The sequence below is a fragment of the Anastrepha ludens genome, chromosome 3, assembly GCF_028408465.1.
Source record: "Anastrepha ludens isolate Willacy chromosome 3, idAnaLude1.1, whole genome shotgun sequence".
In the NCBI taxonomy this organism is placed as follows: domain Eukaryota; kingdom Metazoa; phylum Arthropoda; class Insecta; order Diptera; family Tephritidae; genus Anastrepha; species Anastrepha ludens.
Genome location: NC_071499.1, coordinates 127477404 through 127497513, shown reverse-complemented (window position 1 = coordinate 127497513; position 20110 = coordinate 127477404). Strand labels below are relative to the sequence as shown.

The 20110-nt window shown below is 37.1% G+C and overlaps 1 protein-coding gene across 1 annotated transcript; it reads left to right on the top strand.

The window, feature by feature from the left end:
• Positions 1-14: 14 nt before the first annotated feature.
• LOC128857729 (protein phosphatase 1 regulatory subunit 12A) lies at positions 15-19462 on the top strand. Its single transcript, XM_054093471.1, has 3 exons — positions 15-26; positions 14582-16682; positions 17021-19462. Exons 1-3 carry the CDS (start codon positions 15-17, stop codon positions 18025-18027), a joined length of 3120 nt encoding a protein of 1039 aa, XP_053949446.1. The 3' UTR covers positions 18028-19462.
• The last annotated feature ends 648 nt before the right edge of the window (positions 19463-20110 follow it).

Sequence of the window (20110 nt, the reverse complement as noted above, 5' to 3'; positions counted from 1 at the left end):
GAATAGTGGAAAAAATGACACTGAGGGTGAGTGAGTGACAGAGAGTGAGAGACTTTTTTAATACTTTCTTGGTTTTACTTTAAAGCAAATAATACTAAAGTTCAGAGTACATTAAAATTAATTGAGAGTGAGAAAATTGTTTAATACTTTTTTGGTTTTACTTTTAAACCAATAAATTTTAAATTGAATATAATTGAAACTTAAACTGAAACCAAAATAGCTTGAAACATCAAAGAGAGCATTTTAATGTTTTTTCGGTCTTAAGTTAAATCTAATAGGTATTAAATTTCAAAAACGCAACGCTCAGCACCAATTAAAGTTTTGTTTGAAACCCATTTTGGATTTAAAATAATTGCAAGAATATTTCATCGCCTTAAAATAAAACTTTTTAGAATTAAAAATCAAATTTAATTCCAAAATTGTATAAATTCAATAGCAACTGGTATTAAATATAAACCATCATTTTTTACTGAATTCAATTTAATTTTTTTTCATTTGTTTTTCATTTAATTTTTTTCACTTAATTTTTATTTATTTACTTGTTTTCTTTTATTTTTTTTTTATTTTTTTTTTTTGCACTTGTTTTTTCTTCAATTTTTTTATTGTAGTTTTTTCATTTAATTTTTTTTACTTGTTTTTATTTGATTTTGTATCTCATTTTTTACTTATATATACTGAAAGAAATATTCAAATTTAAAAAATGTTCAAAGAAAAACATTAAACATATTAAAAGAAAAATATTTAAAACATAATCAAAAAAAACATAAATATTGAAAGAATAATATATAAGATAATACAAAAATTTACTAAAATGCATCAAATGCCTTTTTTTATTTAAAAAACCTTATTTAAAAAAAAAAGGTTTATTTAAAAAAAAAATATATACAATAATTAAAAAACTTTATTTCTTTAAAATAATTTCACTGAATTGAAAATTGATTTTTTTTAGTAAAACGTTATTTCCTTCAACAGAGATGAAAAACTCACAAAAAAGTGTAGTACACCTAAAAACAAAATTTTATATTTTTCCATTTAATTCCTTAGCCCAACCCCCAGCGCATGTTGAACGCTCGCACATTAATTAAAAGTTTTTAATTGCAACAATCGACAATTTATTGCTGCATATCCGGCGGCGGATTTCCCTACCGACACACGACCAGCGCAAACCATAGGCTCCCATGCGCATTCCACTCCATTCAACAATCAAACACTTTCCGGTCAATATACCTACATACATATGAAAGTATATCATGAAAATCGATCAGGCAGCACAGCCTGCAGAGAGCGCGCTATCAGTCCTTGCAACGCTACATTGATTAAATGTTTGCACTTTACGCGCAATTAAATTTAGCCAGAATGCCAAAAGTGCCAACGCATTTGCATAACATAATTACGAACTTAACAGGTGAGCAGCGCGCGGGGGTGGTGTGTTTAGAAGAGAGGGAAGTGCTAAATGAGATGGAACTTGTATGTGAGTAAATATATGCCGGCCGGTGTGTAAGGAGAAGAGGGAAGAGCGAGGGCAAGGGCACAAACTACAGAATGGTGGTGACCGATATTTTTGCGGAAATTCACGCCCGCTGCACAAAATAATTTTCAAAATTCAAAACTCAAAATGTTAAGTACAAAAGAGCAAATGCTGCAGCAAGCACCAAATATACTGGCATTTTATATAGTATATGAATACATATGTATGTATATACATTTTCAGCTAGCTGAATGTGTGCATTAGACCACTACAATCACGGCAAAGCTGCGCTTCCACCAAACCAAGCCAATTGTAGTCACCGCACTGCCCAGCTTATCCGGCCACAAAGTTGCTGCTCATCGACACTTTCGCGCATAGCCACAACAAAATCCATATTTCGTTTTTGTTTAAAACGGAACTGTTGTTGTTTGTGGTCAGTTACTGATTTCCCGTTATCCGGCTTGTTGTTTCGCATTTCCGCACGAATAACACAAAATTTTTGATAGCGGATGTTGTGGCAAGCGACTGAAAATTTTCCCAGAAATCTAATACCAATTTAATAGAGAAAATATTAGGCAGACTTGCGGCAAATGTAGTGTGGAGATGTGTGTGGTGGTCAGGGAAAGTTCGCCGGAAATCGATGTCGGCCGTAGGGGGCCGACAGCACCATGGTTGACCCCATTTCGTGGCCGACAACCATGTTGTGGAGTACACCCGTCAAATGAACCGAAATGAAAATATTTGCCAAACTGAAAATCGATATTTGTATGCGAAGGATTGGGAATTTTTTAATTAAGAATTTAAAGTTTTATTTTTGCGGTGGGGATTTTGCGAATTTTGAAAGTAAACTTGCAAGATGAAACGGATAAATAGCAGTTGAAATTCTTTGATACGAATATTCAATTGTGGTTGCTTATACGCCGAGTCGGCCTTGAAGGTGGTGTGGATGTGCAAAGAGGTAAACCAGAATCGGGTGAAAGTAAAGTAGGTAGTAAAAATATTAATTTTTTCTTGCTTAAAAAGAAGTTTTACTGAAAAACTTTTAAAACCTTTTTAATAGCTCTTCATTTTCTTTTTAACTTAGGATTTTCATGTACCGCAGACTGTCAGTTGGGTCTAAACGTTCACTAGCTACTCCTAAACTAAATTAAATTTAAAGATATTTGAAACAATTATAAAACTTTTTTTTTTAATTTCTTAATTAAATTTTTTTTTTTTTTTGTCACTTACTTTTTTTTATTTACTTGTTTTGTATTCAATTGTTGTTTTGTTGAATTTTTTTTTATTTACTTGTTTTCTATTTTATTTTTCCATTTTTTTTTCTTACTTATTTTTATTAAATGTTTTTTGTTTCATTCATTTTTATTTACTTGTTTACTATTTTATTTTCCAATTTTATTTTTTTTACTTGTTTTTTATTTAATTTTTTTTTGTTTTTATTTTACTTTTTTATTTAATTTTTTTATTAAATTTTTTTTTTTTTATTAATTTTTTTACCTTTTTTTATTCAATTTTTTGGTATTTACTTCTTTTTATTTAATTTCTTTTAATTTTTTATTTTTTTTAATCTCATTTTTTCCTTTTATTTTTCTTTTTTTTGTTAACTTACTTTTTTTATTTTTTTATTTAATTTGTTTTTATTTATTTATTTTTTTTTATTTATTTATTTTTTTTTTTTATTTATTTAATTTTTTTTTTTTTAATATTTATGTTTAATTTTTTGTTTTTATATATTTTAATTTAATTTATCATAGTTTATTTACTTATCTTTTTAAAAGCATTTTTTTAATTGATTTTTATTTGATTGCTTTCTTGCTTTTTATTTACTTGTGTCTTATTTAATTTTTTTCATGTATTTTTTTTATTTACTTGTTTTTTCTTTAATTTTTTTTTTAATTTTTTCATTAAATTTCTTTTTACTTTTTTTTATAGTTGTTCATTTAATTTTTTTATATTTACTTGTCTTTTATTTTTTTTTAAATTTTTTTTTTAATTTTGAATTAAAGCTTCTGGTAAAACTGAACCAAGGGTTTGTTCATGATTTGGTTTTGCTCTCATTATTTTACCCATTTTATGCACTGCACTTACGTTACCAAGTATTCGTACATAAAATTTTATACTTCGAATAAAAATCCCCTCAGTTACAAGTACAAAGCAACTCACTTAAACGCTTAAGCAAACACTTTTAAGAACTTTTGAACTGCACACAAACAAGTAAATAGTTTTCGGCAATGCCAATGTGGATGCCAAATTTCAAACAAGTTTGCGGGATAAATCTCATAATCAAATTAACCGCAAAATTTCATTAAAAAAAACTTTTGCGAAGCGCATAGGAAAAGGGTGAGGGGCGGCACACACAAACGCAAGTATTTAGTTATGCAGGTTATGCGCGCAAATATGAAAACTGAAATAATAATAAACATTTTTCGCGTAAAATTTTTCACATTATTTTATTTTAATATGCACTTTGGAAACTTTTGTTTAGTTTTTCCTGTGTTTGGCGCAAATTTGTACTTTGCCAAGCCAGCCAGCATGAAAAGAAGAAGCTGTTTGCGGTATACACCGCTAATTAAAGTGGAACAACTGCGCAAAAAGAGCAACAGCGGACAAAAGCCGAAAAACTTTATGCGCTGCCGGCAGTGGAAGATGCGCGCCACTCCTGCCGCAGCGTTGTAGTTGGGGCGGGACATAAACGTAGGCAGAAGAAACTATTCACAAGTTTATTGAGTGGTAGGCGAAGCTAAACACTAGGGGAAAAAGGAAAAAATGCTGTAAATGGTTTGTAAGACAGTTAAGCAGGCATTGGCTGGCTAGTAGTGGCGTTCCAAAGATACAGAGCAGGCAACAAAACGCGCCGAGTTGCTGATGGCGTTGTAAGGAAATGAAGAGAATGGGAGCAATGGGCTATAGCAGAATTAGTTCGAGAGCGCAAGTAAGTGTAAGGCGACTTGCAAGTACTTATGGCATTTACAACTTGTCTATAAAGCCTTTGTCGACTACCGAGCAGTGTTTTCCTCTCACGGGTACTTCTTGGCACTTCCTGCAGCCATGCAGCTTAGCGCTTTTGTTTCAAATTTTGCCTTTGTTAGTTTTTTTCTTTTTATTTCTTTTATTCTGCATGATGCTCTTTTTGTTTTGTTGTTTTTGTAAAAACTCCGACGGCATTTTAGCTCAAAAGTTGCTATGTAAAGATGACAAAAGCACAGCCTGGCCGCAAGCATATCAGCGGCCAACAAAAAGCAAGCCAGCTGCAGGCAATCGGAAGACAATCGCAGGCGCCTGGAATAGAAGAAAGCAGCTTGGTGAATTTGTATGATGTAGTGTGCATGGTGCATGATAAGAAAGTAGGAAAAATGGTTGTGAGCGAAAAACGAACTAAGAGGTGAGCAGCAGAGAAATGCATTGTCTAGAAAATCCTTGCAATGCCTAAACTTAAATAATGAAACGCTGACCCAAATTAATGCTGCCATTGAGGCGTACATAAAAAGGTTAATGGGCTGCATGGCAAACTGATGGCGGAGATATGGAGCGCAGGGAGCAATGAATAGTAAATATATATTTTAGGTGCATACATAAATGCTTAGGACTTGCGATATCATCAACACTAAAGGTTTATATTCGGTACTAAAGTTTCGAAATGTTCAACACTAAGTACTCGTACAGTTAGAAAACATTAGAGGAAACTCTCGGCTCCCTCTCTCACCAGCACTTGTTTCAATGTGCCTGCAGCCCACAATATAAAGTATCAACAGTCAGCGTCAAAATAAAGTGTAGATCATTTATAAGTTTTTATTATTTATTTATTTATTTATTTTGTGATTTCAGTGGTTTTTTATAAGAATTTCGTTCATAGCACAACAACCACCTTATAAAGCAAAGTTTTGAACTTCGTGCAAAATTTAAAAAATTTTTACTCAGCATTTTTACAAAAATTTCAGGTATGCAGTTTTAAAGATCATTGAATTTCGGTAAAGTACAAGTCTCAAGTCGTTGAAAAATCGCGTTAATTTTTTATAATTTTTTCCGCTGACGGTGTTGTCTATTTATAAGTTCGTGCGGTTTTACAACAGATGGCGTAACTTGATTATTATTCCATCGATCCACATTTCCAAACATTCATTGGAGAGCTACTGTCGTAAGGCACAAACGTCAGTATAAGTTTTTTATTTGAAGCGTAAACAACAATATTTTTACCACACTTGAAAATGTCGAATTTCGTGCAAATAATGTGTTTTTGCGGGGAATTCTTCTTCATTATTTTAATATGAAGAAAAAAGCAGCCGAAAGTCATCGTATCTTGGTGGAAGTTTATGGTGAGCATGCTCTATCTGAGCGAACGTGCCAGAAGTGGTTTGCACGCTTTAAAAGTGGTGATTTTGGCTTGGAAGACGAAGAACGCGAGGGTGCGCCGCCAAAGTTCATGGATACCGAATTGGAGGAATTGCTCGATCAAGATCCGGCTCAAACGCAAGAAGAGGTTGCAAAAACTTTGGGAGTTGATCAATCAACCATTTCCAAACGTTTAAAAGCCATGGGAATGATCCGAAAGGTAGGCCATTGGGTGCCGTATGAATTGAAGCCAAGAGACGTTGAACGCCGTTTTATGGCATGCGAACAACTGCTTCAACGGCACAAAAGAAAGGGTTTTTTGCATCGAATTGTGACTGGCGATGAAAAGTGGGTCCATTACGACAATCCAAAACGTCGGGCAACGTATGGATACCCTGGCCATGCTTCAACATCGACGTCGGCGCAGAATATTCATGGCCTGAAGGTTATGCTGTGTATCTGGTGGGACCAGCTGGGTGTTGTGTATTATGAGCTACTGAAACCGAATGAAACGATTACGGGGGATGTCTACCGACGACAATTGATGCGTTTGAGCCGAGCACTGCGAGAAAAACGGCCGCAATACGCCGATAGACACGACAAAGTTATTTTGCAACATGACAATGCTCGGCCACATGTTGCACAAGTGGTCAAAACATACTTAGAAACGCTCAAATGGGATGTCCTACCCCACCCGCCGTATAGTCCAGACCTTGCGCCATCCGATTACTATCTCTTCCGATCGATGCAACATGGCCTGGCTGACCAGCACTTCCGTAATTACGATGAAGTCAAAAAATGGATCGATTCGTGGATTGCGGCAAAACCGACCGAATTTTTCACAAAGGGAATCCGTGAATTGCCAGAAAGATGGGAAAAAGTAGTAGTAAGCGATGGACAATATTTTGAATATTAAATTTGTAACCATTTTACGTCAATAAAGTTTCAAATTTCGAAAAAAAAACCGCACGAACTTATTCATAGTCCTATTATAAAAAAATGAGGAGTAGGCGTTAAATGGAGAGAAAATGCACAATACTGCGTCCGCAAAAAAATCTCAAAAAAGAATGTGATTTTTTATCTACTTAAAACTTTTCCTTTATTTTAACAAAATTCAAAGATCTTTAAAACTGCATACACAAGATTTTTCTACTGCGACGAGAATATTATAGAAGAAATTCACCACATATTCTTCACATGCACGCGCTTCCATTCTGCAAAAGAAAAACTCTATAGTGCCTTTGAAGAGCCTCCTTCGCAGAAAATATTGGTGCAACATATGCTGCACTCAAAGAAAAGGTGCAATGCGGCTTGGAGGCCGACACTATGAAAGAGATGAGGCGACTGGAAAGACTGAGACAGCAGGGGCGGCTAATCGCTTTGGTTCTTCCGCGATGTAATACTCCTGCGACGAGAGGAGATTTTCAGCTTAGTTTCAGAAGGCCACTTGAGGATAGCGCGCTAACACAACGTCTATGAAAGATTTAAAAACAAACCCACCATTTCCCGTCACTCTTCTCCATGCTAGCTCGTTCGAGTAATTAGTGAAACTGCTGAAACAAAAATGTGCGAGCTTTCACCTAATTGTCATAAACTTGCGGCAGCTTTCATCTGTAGCTTTGGACATTGCTTTGTGGTAACTTATTTTTCTCCCATTCATCATTTTTTTTCACTCTTCTCCATGTTAGCTCGTTCGAGTAATTAGTGAAACAATTTGGATAAAAAATATTTGCGAGCTTTCACATGACTCTCGTAGACTTGTGGCAGCTTTAATCTGCTTGTTAAAGGTAACTATTGATGGCTTACTTTCATTTGTGGCGGAATCAAATGTTCATCCATGCAAATGCTGTAAAAGTTTTCGAGTAACTTCGGATGCTTTTTGGGTCAGAAATCGTTCCATTAGGTGATGGTTGCTATCTATTATTTTTATTACAGCACATATTTCTTTGGTACACCCATACACAGACCCACACACCAATACACCAATTGAATTTGTGAGAAAAAATGTAAAATATAATAGCTCCGTCCCCTTCTTGCATTTGTGTCAACAAAAACTAATCAATCGCAAAATAATACAACAGCATAGACTGAGTTCAACACACCACTCGACTTCGCTGCTAGCGCACGTTCGTCCCGTCCCTTCATTCGCTGTATAGAGTATAAAAAAGTGCACTCGAAATGCAAATGCGAACAATCAAAATGCAAAATGCGAAGGCACACCTCGCACACAATGGGCATGAAAATGCAAATAAAACAGAAGAAGTAAAAAAATACATAGGAAATAACAAGAAACAAAAGTGAAACAACTCAGAAAGTTGCAGCGACATAAAATCCTCGGTTTGAGTGCAAAACAATGCAATGCGCAAAGAGGTGAGATGACAACAAGCACAAACAAAAAGCAATAACAACTAGCATGCAAATAGCGCGCAAATGGGCACAGGTATCAGCACCGAAGCACAAGCAAAGATAGACGGCAGAAGAAACGTTTCGAAAAATGGCGGGAAACTCCTCACTGCCATGCGGAGAATTTCACACGCATGCATGAATTGGTATTTTTACAGTTATCTGCACGAGGTGCATAGCCACACTATGTGCCAGAGTCGGCAGCATATTGCTACACTGCACGCTGGTACAGGGTGGTTCAGCTAGCATATAGAATTTAATTTAATTCGGCTATACATAAAAGATGCATGCTTTTTTTGATTATTTTGGTTTTTTTTTTTGCATTGGAAAACGTAAATGTTACAATTAAAAATGGCATACAATTTCATGTAAATGACTAGCACGGCTGGTTTTACAGTAAATTATTCTGTCCACTAAATTTTTCAGCATAGTTTCGATCGTTTCGGCACTTAGCTCACTAATGGCAACGACGATTTCATTTTCATCACTTGAATCAACTCTGGTTGAGCGTAACATTTATCCTTAACGGTATACTACAAAAAAAGTTAAATGTCTTTAAATCACAATTTCTGAGCCACGCCAATAGGCGTCACGGTTTCCGCTAATTATTCAGTTTTCAATGATTTTCGAAAGTTTTCTATATTTTCCAAATTTTCTCAAGCGAAAATCAATACACTTTGCAAATTTCTTAATATAAACCAAATTTCTGACACCTCATAAATGTTATTTGAGCACAAAGTGTCAAAAAAAATCGTTAGTTCGAATTCACCACCATGTACTTACAGACCGCTCATACCAGCCTGCATACAGGTCACAAGTGATCGATTTGAGGGCTTGCGATAACCGTTTTTATACAATACATTCTTATACGTTCTTTTTGCAATACTACTTCAATAGCAAGGGCCCACTGCGCGGCAACTGTTGCTATGACTTTGCTGACAAAAATTGTTGCAACGTTGCATTTAAGCGTAGCCTTTGGAAGCTAGGAAAAAAGCGCTGCTTTGTTTGCACTTTTTTGTAGTCAAAGACACTTTTCGTAGTTTTTTTTTAATTTTTTTTAACTATTTTTGTTTTGTAACATTTGTTTTACTACTACGCGTTCATTCTCATGTTCTACGAAAAATTACGCTTAGCAGTGCATTATTTTAGTTGAATTTGCAAATGGCTCGAGAACTAGTGAAATAAAAATTTAAAAAAGTCATGCAAAATATGTATGTATGTAACAGCTGTCTATGAAAGCTTCTACTAAAATATTATTCGTGTACTGTTTCACTTGGCGGCACATTCGCTTTCAGCCGGCGCAGCTAAGCTTAGCACACAGTCGCGCGTTAAAATCCTCTTGTTTTTCGGCGTTCTGTTCTTTCCGTTCTTTCCGATTTGCTGGGTTTTGGTTTTGCACTCACTTATACTGTCACACATTTAACTCACAGTTGGCATTTCGATAAAATCTGTCAGCTGTGCTTTTAAAATATGCCAACGTAGCACCATTTTAGGCGCAAGCATTTAAAAACTTAAATTCCTTTTCGTGACATTTGAATAAGCGGGTGTGCGTGTGTGTGTAAGTGCATGCATGCTTGAGTTTTTTTTTTGTTTTCTTATTTAATTTTTTATTTCAAGCAAATTGAAGTGTCACTCAGCGGATTTCATTTCGAATGCAGCTGAGTGCGAGAGAGCAGAAGAGCTGCCTAATGGATTTAGTTAAAAATAGTTGAGCGCAAAAAATTACTAAAAATATTGTAACAGATTTAGCCACTCTGCTCGCACTTATTCAACTGTTTTCAGTACATTCAGGTGGGATGTATTTATCGCGCCGAAAGCGTATGAATTAAAGACTCGTTTTGCCTTCGATTGGACAACGGAGCTCATGAGGTGAAAGAAAGCATGTATTATTGAATAACAACAATTTTTGTGAACGCGAACTAGTCTCGAAGTCACTCGAATTTAGCTAGTTCAAATCGGGCCGATATAGGTGTTTTGAAAAAATCTATATATTATTAGTCTGAAACGACTAAAATTCCATTTTTTTTTTAATATTTTGGTGAAATTTGTTTATTAATCTTTTGATCTCAAAACAAAATTTGAGAGTTTTGTATTTGAATTCGCTCTAACGAAGAAGGGACGCAATTGGATATTCGATCATTTTTAATTTAATAAATAATATACAAATTTGTTTGGAGGAAAAAAACCATTATTTTTGCGCAAATAGTTTAAAACTGTTCTATGGGCGATCTTAAAATTAAAATACTTTTTTGCTCGCGTTTAAACAATGGAGCTAGTGAGATGTAAAGAAAACTTGTAGTAGTGAATCAATATTCGAGTTCGACGTAGCAACTATTTTTGCAAATTTTAACTAGTCTCGAATTGACCCAGTTTTAACTAGTTCAAATCGGTCCGATATAGATATTTTGAAAAATAATTTAATATTTAATATTTTATTAATTTAATTGGGCTAAAGAACATTTTTGCAAAGCACTTACATGCTTTTCTCATGTATACTTAATTGTATTTGTAAAGGGTGGTTAGGTTTCAAGGGCCGGTGTAGATTTTGAATAAAATACAATTTTTTTAGGAAATTATTGTCATTTCTCTTTATTATGATAATGTTGGTATGGCTCAATTACGTGTGGAACAAAATATCGGCCAAATGGAAGCCGCGGCCTCGGCGGCACACCTCCATCCGATGGTCTAAATTTTTGATGACGCTGAGGCATAATTGAGGTTCTATGCAGTTAATGTGCCGAATTATCTCATCCTTTAGCTCTTGAAATGTTGCTGGCTTATCGACGTACACCTTTTCTTTTAAATAACTCCAAAGAAAGAAGTCCAACGGTGTCAAATCACATGATCTTGGCGGCCAATTGACATCGCCGCGACGTGATATTATTCGGCCATCAAATGTTTCGCGCAAAGGAACCATTGTTATGTTAGCTGTGTGACAAGTGGCACCATCCTGTTGAAACCACATATCGTCGACATCCATATCTTCCAATTCGGGCCATAAAAAGTTCGTTATCATCTCACGATAGCGAACACTATTCACAGTAACTTCCTGACCGGCCTCATTTTGGAAAAAATACGGCCCAATGATGCCGCCGGCCCATAAACCGCACCAAAAAGTTACTCTTTGTGGGTGCATTGGTTTTTCGGCAATCACTCTTGGATTATCATTCGCCCAAATGCGGCAATTCTGCTTATTGACGAATCCACTGGTGAAAATGTGCCTCATCACTGAAGATGATTTTCTTCGAAAATTGGTCATTCACTGTGGCCATTTCCTGCGACCATTCTGACCATTCTGGTTCAAATTGAGTTAGTCTGAAATTGAAAATTGTGAAATGAAATGCAGAAAAAAAACTTGACGTTTAGGTGTAGTTTACATTCAACATCGGCCCTTGAAATTTAACCACCGTTATTTAAATTTAGTATATCACAAAAAACAAATTTTTTTCTTGCTCATTCGAAAAGTTGTAAATTTTGCATTTGCATTGGAGTCAATAAAAAAGTATGCAGTGGGAGAAAATTGCTCCAGCTGTTCGCCTGCAATGACTCCGATAACGGCATTCGGCGGTCAGGAGTTTAGGAAGGTGGTGAGAGTCTTCCGATATATGTATGTCGTTTAATGTGTGTCCATATACTGTCCGATGCAGTTGTTGCAGTCATGGATCATGGTCCTGGATCTCGTAGGTGTAGTCGAAGAGATGCCTACTGACTCGCCTAGGAGGTGGCTCAGTCTCCAGCAAATGTCTGCAGCGTAAACTAGCTCTATCTAGTGCATTAAATCTCAGAGCTTTTTGTAGGTAATTTAGCTGTAAAGCTATAGACGCTTTCAATTATTGTGCGATGGCGAATGGAATATTAAGCAGATAAATTAAAATTTTGCTTTTTTTGCATTATTTTACAACCATTTTTTTTCCTTATTTTCTTTAACTTCCGTGCCACTTCCAGATGCTTCATTAATCAAAAATATTAATATTAAAAACACAAATTCAAAGACTAGCAAAAACTGATCGATGACCACGCGCATCAAATTATCCATGCCATGCCCTCTCAACCAAGCCTCAAATTTGCACTAAAATTTGTACACGAACATACAAACAAAAAGTGAATTTTACGGTGCAATAAAAAAAATGGAATACACTGAATCCCTTGCTCACCCAATAACAAAAAAAAAGTAAAATAACAACATCAACTCTGCGAGCCGTAAATGTCATCGACACTCAAAATGTCAACAAAGCAGTCATACAAATAAAAATATGCAAGCAGTCAGGAACCAGCGTTAACACCCAATATTTGATTTGTTGCTTAACAGTATTTGCGCTTAATAGTAAACGAAATTCGATTTCACCAAATGTGAAAGCAAACCAAAGGCAAGGCGTTAGTGGAAAAAGGGCGGGGAGCAGTTTAAGCCTCACCGCCAAAAGTGGGGAACATTTTTTAGATGACTTGACTTTTATTGCTGCGAAAAAAGCTAGAGACACCCAACCCTAGTGCATTCATCAACCGATAACCTCGCCCACCAACCCAGCTATGCGATTGTTGTTGATAGCATTCATCGCTTTGCCGCAACTGATTGATTGGCGTTATTGAGAGGATATGTGAATTGAGTGCATTTGTCAGCAAGCATTTTTTGGTATGCCTTCATATGTATGTGTGTATGTGCGACTGAATTTGAGTGTACTTTAAAAAATTTGTTCGCTATAAATGGCAAACAGTATTATTGTGTAATAAATTTTAATTGCGCCTGAGTTAAATTCTAATTACATTGAAATGGCAAAAAAATGCAGTTCTGGTTTTAAAATTTGTTCAAACTTTGTAAAACTTTTGGTGAATAAATTCATCTAAGACCAATAACAAATAGGAGACGTGCATATACGAGTATAATACATGAAGACAGCAGATGATAACATGCAAAACATGATTAAACATTAGCACGAAGTATTTAATAAAACGAGTTAAAAATTTAAAGTTCTATTTTAAAAATTAACTTTTTCAAAATTGTTATTTTTTTTTTTTAATTTCTAAAACAATTTTATTCAACATTTTAAATAAAATTCAATATTTTGTGTGCCCTCTTGTCGCAAGTACTACAACATCGTCTTCGGCAAGCACCTATGCTTTCTCTTCCCACCAATCAATAAACTTCATAAGAAAATCATTTTTCTATATCCACTAAAGCATGAACAATACTTTGAATTATGCCTTTATGATTACTTTAGCCGGTCAAACATCCATTAACATCAAGCTATCCCCAAGGCGCAATTCACCTAGCTCGCAAGCCCTGTCTCTCAGAGCAAGCACAGTATGCAATCATAAGCAAAATTTCTACTTAAGCGCGCAGGCCAAAGGTTTTCCTTTCCACTTAAGTGAAATGGAAATAATGCTTAAGTCTATTGAAGAATACTCAATTTGCAACAGTGGGACTGTAAGAGTAAACAATAAAAATTCACCACATAATGTGGAAAAACAAATAAGCCCTTGCCAAACGAACAACAATTGAGGAGGCATCGAACGTAAATGCCCGCGGGAAATTGCGGAAATGTATTTCCTATATTCTATAAGTACAAGAGCCGACTTGCTAGTGAATCGCCGAAACAAACGAGTGTAGATGCACGACTTCATTGGCAAGGGGAGCGAACCGCTATTGAGTTCCGCCCCTGTACTGCTGCTGCTGCAGCGGGGTTGAAAATCGTATTTGTTTATTCGCTACTATGTAGGAGCAAATACTTCATTTGTTATGTGCTGCAGCACTTCCGCAATCAATTCTCTGCCAGACAGCGATACAAAGCTTGTGAAGCGTGCGTGGAGAAAAGTGAGAGAAGTGCATGAATGCGGGGGAGGTGAATAAAACGTTTGTTGATGTAGCGAGTCGATCAATCAACAAACAGCTAAGTGCATTTCATATTCACACTTCAACGAGCAGCACGCGGGAGAAGAGTTAGGAAGGAAATAGAAGCGATAAATACTCGCAAATGCTTTACAAGATATTTCCTCCTTCAATAGAATAGAGCGAGTAGGCAAACAGAATAAAAGCCTTTGAGAAGCAGTAAATAGAATACCAAATATAGAGCAGATGTGCGGAGGGAGGATAATACGCCTTAATATTAACTGAAGGATTTTATGCATGAGTGATGAGTATTTGTACTGTAGGAGTGCTTTTAGAATATAGTTAAAATCAATTGAATAACCGCGATTTTAATGAGCTTAAGGGCTTATCTGCTTGTTAGAATCGAAAGTTTGAGGCTATTGATGAACAAATCAATTGAACTAAATTACATATACATATTATATTAATATACATATATATTTTTTTAATTCTATTAAAGCTGTTCACTTTAACATTTCTCAGATTTATCTATATTTCAACATTCTTTCTGCTTTTAGATAATTCGCACTGGTGTTTCACTCGTTGTTGGCGATGAAGGCAACGCAAACGAGCCTAACTACTATGCTGACACCTCAAGCGACATGGCGGCATCCTCACGCCGCCGCCTATCTGCCAGCAGCGCGCGCACACACACACGGCGTCCAACCACCAGCAGCGATGACAGCGCCCAGCAGCAGTATTGGCGTGGCAAAGTAGATGAGGACAACTCAGCTGTCGCTGCCTCCAACAACCCAAGCCAAAGGCGTGACGACATACGCGGCAATAGTCGCAAACGCAAGCAACCCGCCATACGTGAACCGCTCGCCGCGCTTGAAAAGGAACAGAAGCTGTACGAGCTGCGCGATAAACAGCGGCATGAGACTGCGCCGAATGTGAACTTTCGTGATAAATCTTATCGTCGCCCCTATTCACAAGCGAAAAAGGATGTCGAATTGCCAGTCGCCGCAGACTCAGCCTTCACGAATGGCAAAACAACCGTCGATTTGAAGCACATACTCAAGAACGCCGGCGGTTTGAGTCTAAGTGAGATTTTGCAGCAAAAGAACCTGTCGCTAGACGATTTGTTGAAAGGCAAACAGAATGCCCTGCAGGTATTGCAGAGCACAGCCTCGGCGCCACCATCCATGCCAACTAAAACAGTTGATAGTAAACCAATTAAACCGATACGTCGCATTCCACCACTGAGCATTGCAAATGCCGCAACTACCAGTTCAACGCAGCAGACATACACGGATGATGAAATGAGCGTGGAGCCGCGTACAGCACCAGACGAGTCAGCTGAGAATGAAGACGCGCAGTTGCGCAGCAAAGTCAAATTACCCGCCTTGCAGCGACTCAAATATTTCGGCAGTTCATCACGCGCCACAACGTCACATAGCGGTATCCCTATTGGAAGTACAAGACGCACTGGCGTTCTAGCAAGCAGCACCACAACAACTACGACAACGCCAATTACAACTCGTCTGCCCATCTACAAAAAGAATTTTCTGCAACGTTCGACGCTAAAGCCGACATTTCTGTTAAAGAATGCAATGCCATCAGCGCCCGCAAGCCCAGAGCCCACAACAAAGGAAGTGCCAACCTCAGAGCAAAAACTGACCACCACTATACTGAACAATAGATACAATAGGGAGCCGACAGCAGTAGGCGATGAAGAAGATAATCAACATGAGTTGACAGTGAGTGTCAAGCCGGAATTGAACGAACAGGCTGCGGAAGTCGATACCGAAGAACAAGAGGAGGAAGAGTACTTGCGCGATGAGGAAGAAAGTGATGTGCAAACGACAAGCAAATTCGATTATGAGGAGCCCTACGACCTACATCCGGACACAACACCAATAACCACATCAACTACAAGCACGACAACGACCACAATAGCAACAACGAGACACGTTACAACAACACCTAGCAGCCTAGCAACATCCGCCTTGAGTATAGCCTCAACCGTTGCGAGCTCATTGCCGGCACTACGCGCGCAGTCGAAACTTAAAACAAATTCTATCGACGCGGATAATACGAAGACGCATTCAACGCCTAAAAACCCAAATAGTGATGGGCTAGAGAACTTGTTCGGCGCTCAAACAACCTTTGGTAAACATCGTGAAAAATTAACTACCGCCGTCGAAAGCATTACTCCCCGCATCGATCACATGAAGCCCGCAATCGCTGGTGAGTCATTCTCCTATCAAGACTCTGTGCCAGATTTCGATGGCGTAGATGACCGCACTGATCTGCTGGAGCTAATCGAAGATCGACGTTCGGGCAATCGTCTCTTCAAAGTGCTCGAACAGCGCAACATGACGCTCGAGGAACTGATTGAGCACCGCAAACGCGGCTCCAGCCAGCTGCACTTGGCGACGGTAGTGCAGAATCGGTCGCGATTTTTTCCCGGCCAGAAGGTCGTTCTTCACGATAATATGGATATTGTTACGGCGTTTGAGAATTTTCCACACTTCAATCTGATAGACCTGAAGAGCGTAAAGCCAGACGATATTAAGACAGATTCACAAGGCGCCAGCTACTTCACTTCCATCATCGACATTGAGCCGACAGATGAGATATACAAGGACGAGACGGGCAGCGGCAATAGTGGCAAAGGTGCGGTAGAACGTAATCGCTTAGACCGCCGACGGCGACAATATCGCGGCGGTATGCGCTATCAAAGTAGCGCAGGTGATAGGCAACGCACGAGATATTAAGGCAGCGCAACAGACAGGATTTGTGGTGAGCTGCTGAGTTGAAGTTGTAGCAAGCAAAAGTTTCCCCACGGTGATAACCAACAGTGCGACCGCTCAACGCGCGTACACTCAACTTGCAGCAGCCCCAGCCTCAACAGCTTGCCACAAATCATGTAAGTTCGCGCACGGCGATCGCTCAAATAGCCTTACAATATATAACGCCATTTTTGATTTTCTACTTTACTTCTATCTACACAGGTTCTTCCTACCCACAGATGCAACGCACCGAAAAATCAGTTGGTTTCTTTCCCTCCTGGAAAACGCTGGCACTGGCCTCACTTGCAAGCAGCACACGCGCCGACGCGTCCACCAAGCGCAACCCCTTCTTCTTACCGCCACCTCAATTGCTACTTGAAAACGTCTCCGGCGAGTTGGACGATAGTGATTTCCTGCTAGACAACGAAACAAATACAAATACGAACAGTGAATCCCCACAGCAGCAGGAACTAACCATCGCGCAGCAACAAACTAACGACGCCAACCTCGAGGACACTGTGGAAGCCATCGAAAACGAAGTGGAACGTGCGCATGATTTGCTCGACCTCGAGCTATCGGGCCACGGCTTCAAACGCAGTCCAGCAGCAGCGGCCGTTTCCACATCCGCGAACCACAACAGCATTTACAGCAACATGCCGGCGGGCATACGCTCTGCCATAGTAGCCAGCGCGGCCATTGTACTCACCTCACTTGCAACATTTATGATCATTTTTGTAGTGTGTCGCTGGAAGCAGCGGCGCCAACGCAAAACCAGCTACACAAAGACATACAACGCGATGAAGAGCAAACTGCCGACTGTATCGAATGCGTCGCACCGCTCCTCTCTACGTAACATGGAAGAGATGGTCGGCGGTGTGTCCACAGTGTCTGTGTCGCCGGTGCATCAGCTGCAGCGCCAAAGCTCATTGCTTTTTCCACGACACGGCAGCAATGGCGGCGGCAGCGTTAGCGGCGGTTTTGATGTCGACGAATTGAGCTGCGACCGAAGTGATGGAGGTGGAGGCAGGGGAAATAAAGTTATGCTCGGCGCGACGCGCGGCAGTCTGGGCAACAGTGGCGGCATCGGCAGCGCTACCGGCTCCACAACATCACTGGCGCTGTCGCTGCAGAGCGTGCATAACATTTCCACCAACAAACTCAACACAATGGATCCGAATTCGCCGGAAGTGCAAGAGTACTTGTTCGATGCGCTGCGGAAGTCCTACTAAGCGGACGCAGAGTTGTATTTGTTGAGTTGTTTTGTGGATACTAATTTTAAAAATTATTGTAGCATATGTAGGTTTTATGTAAGTTTTAAAGTTTTCAAAAATTTTTGAACATTTTTAAAGAAAAACGAAACATGTTGCCAAAAAATATAAAAACGCAACCCAGTAGACTAAGGAAGCGGGATAAATGAGTGTAACTGTAAAATAGCGAAGAAAAAAGAAAATTTTATAAACGAAAAAATAGTATTAACCCTTAGAAGAAACTTTTGGGCGTAGTGAAAAGGTCACGTATTTCCTTAGATAAAATTTATGAGTACACAAACTTACAAAATATGGAAATATGCACACAAACAATTTTTTCATAAATTTACAAAAGTAGGAGTAGCGCGGTTTTTACTAAAGTGCGTAAGGCTTCGAAATTTTAGAGTAATTACAAAAGCGGGTTTTCAGACAACACAACGGAAGCGGAGAAGAAAATATATATTAATATTTTAAAATTGTGAAAAAAATAAAAATAAAAAAATTATTAAAAAACAAAAACTAAAAATTAAGTTAAAAAATTATATAAATTTAAATTTAGCAAAACCAAACCTAAAACAAGTAATGTTTTTTGATGACAATAATCTATAAAAGTACGAAAACGAATTGTCGGCAAAAACGAAAGGAATCATTAGATGCACATAATATCCATAGTAACGATTATGAACTAGAAAGAGTTTTAAAACACCCAGAGACGTTTTTTACACAAAACAAAAAAAAATTTCAATGAAATGTTTTTCGATAAAAAAAAATTTATAATTTTTAAGTTCATTTGAAAAGTTGCTTATTTCGAAGTTTTTTTAAACTACACCCGAATTATAATTTGAAATTATGCGAACATTTTAAAACAGATTCAAAACAAAAACAATGCGATAGTTTTTGTATGCGGCGGCCAACGTAGCCGAAGAAGTGCGTTGATTCGAATCTCCGTGCGTGAACTACAAATAACAGAAAAAAATGTCTCTAATAACGGTGGCCCCTCGGCAGGCAATGGTAAGCTTCCGAGTGTATTTCTGCAATGAAAAAGCTCCTTATAAAAAATCATTTGCCGTTCGGAGTCGACTTAAAAGTGTAGGTCGCTCCATTTGAGGAATAACATCAATACGGAGGAGGAGGAACTCAGCCAAACACCTAACAGAAGTGTACGCGCCAATTATTTATATTTATTTATTTATTTTTTCTTGTGCTGTAGTTTTTGAGAGTTATATATTTTTGATAAGGCAGATTTAATTTTCGTAAAAATTATTAAATTATTTTTTAATACAATCAGGTGCATACACAACACCATACTTATTATTTCGATACTAACATTATTTTTATAAAATTATAATTTTTTTTATAATTTTTTTAATACTTTTTTTATTATTATTTTTTTTTGTATTTTTTTTTTTTATTATAATTTTTTTTATTATACTTTTTTTTTTATTTTTATTTCTTTTTATTATTATTTCTTTTTATTATTATTTTTTTATTTTTTGTTTTTAATATTTTTTTATTATTATTTTTTTTTTTTTTTTCTTGTGAATATTTAAAAACAAATATGGAATTAATTTTTTTCCTGTCAAATATATAAATTGTTCATGCATTAATATAGTAAACTATATATTTGTTACACTTCTGTTGTATTTATAGTAAAATAAAAATATTTATAAAAAAGGATAATATACAATATCCTACACTGAAAAAATTGAATTGCATATATTCTATACATAAGCGGTTTTACAAAACGTGTATTATACTATATTTAATTAGATATACCTTTTCCTCGAACCCAATGATATTCTGATACTGATATCAATAATAAATTAATAAAATTATTCTTTTAATAAAAATAATACAAATTTGAAAATGATTTTTTAAAGCTCAAAGGTTAAGTATAATTTATTGCAAATCGATCGGCGGATATATCCTAAAAAGTTTGTAACTGAATTGAAAATAATGTTCTATTGTCCTAAAAGTTCTTAGGTACAAGTGGCAGTCGGTCTCTAGACCAACCAAGACTATTATGATGAAAAGTTCTTGCATAGTTAAACAAATTATAATAAAG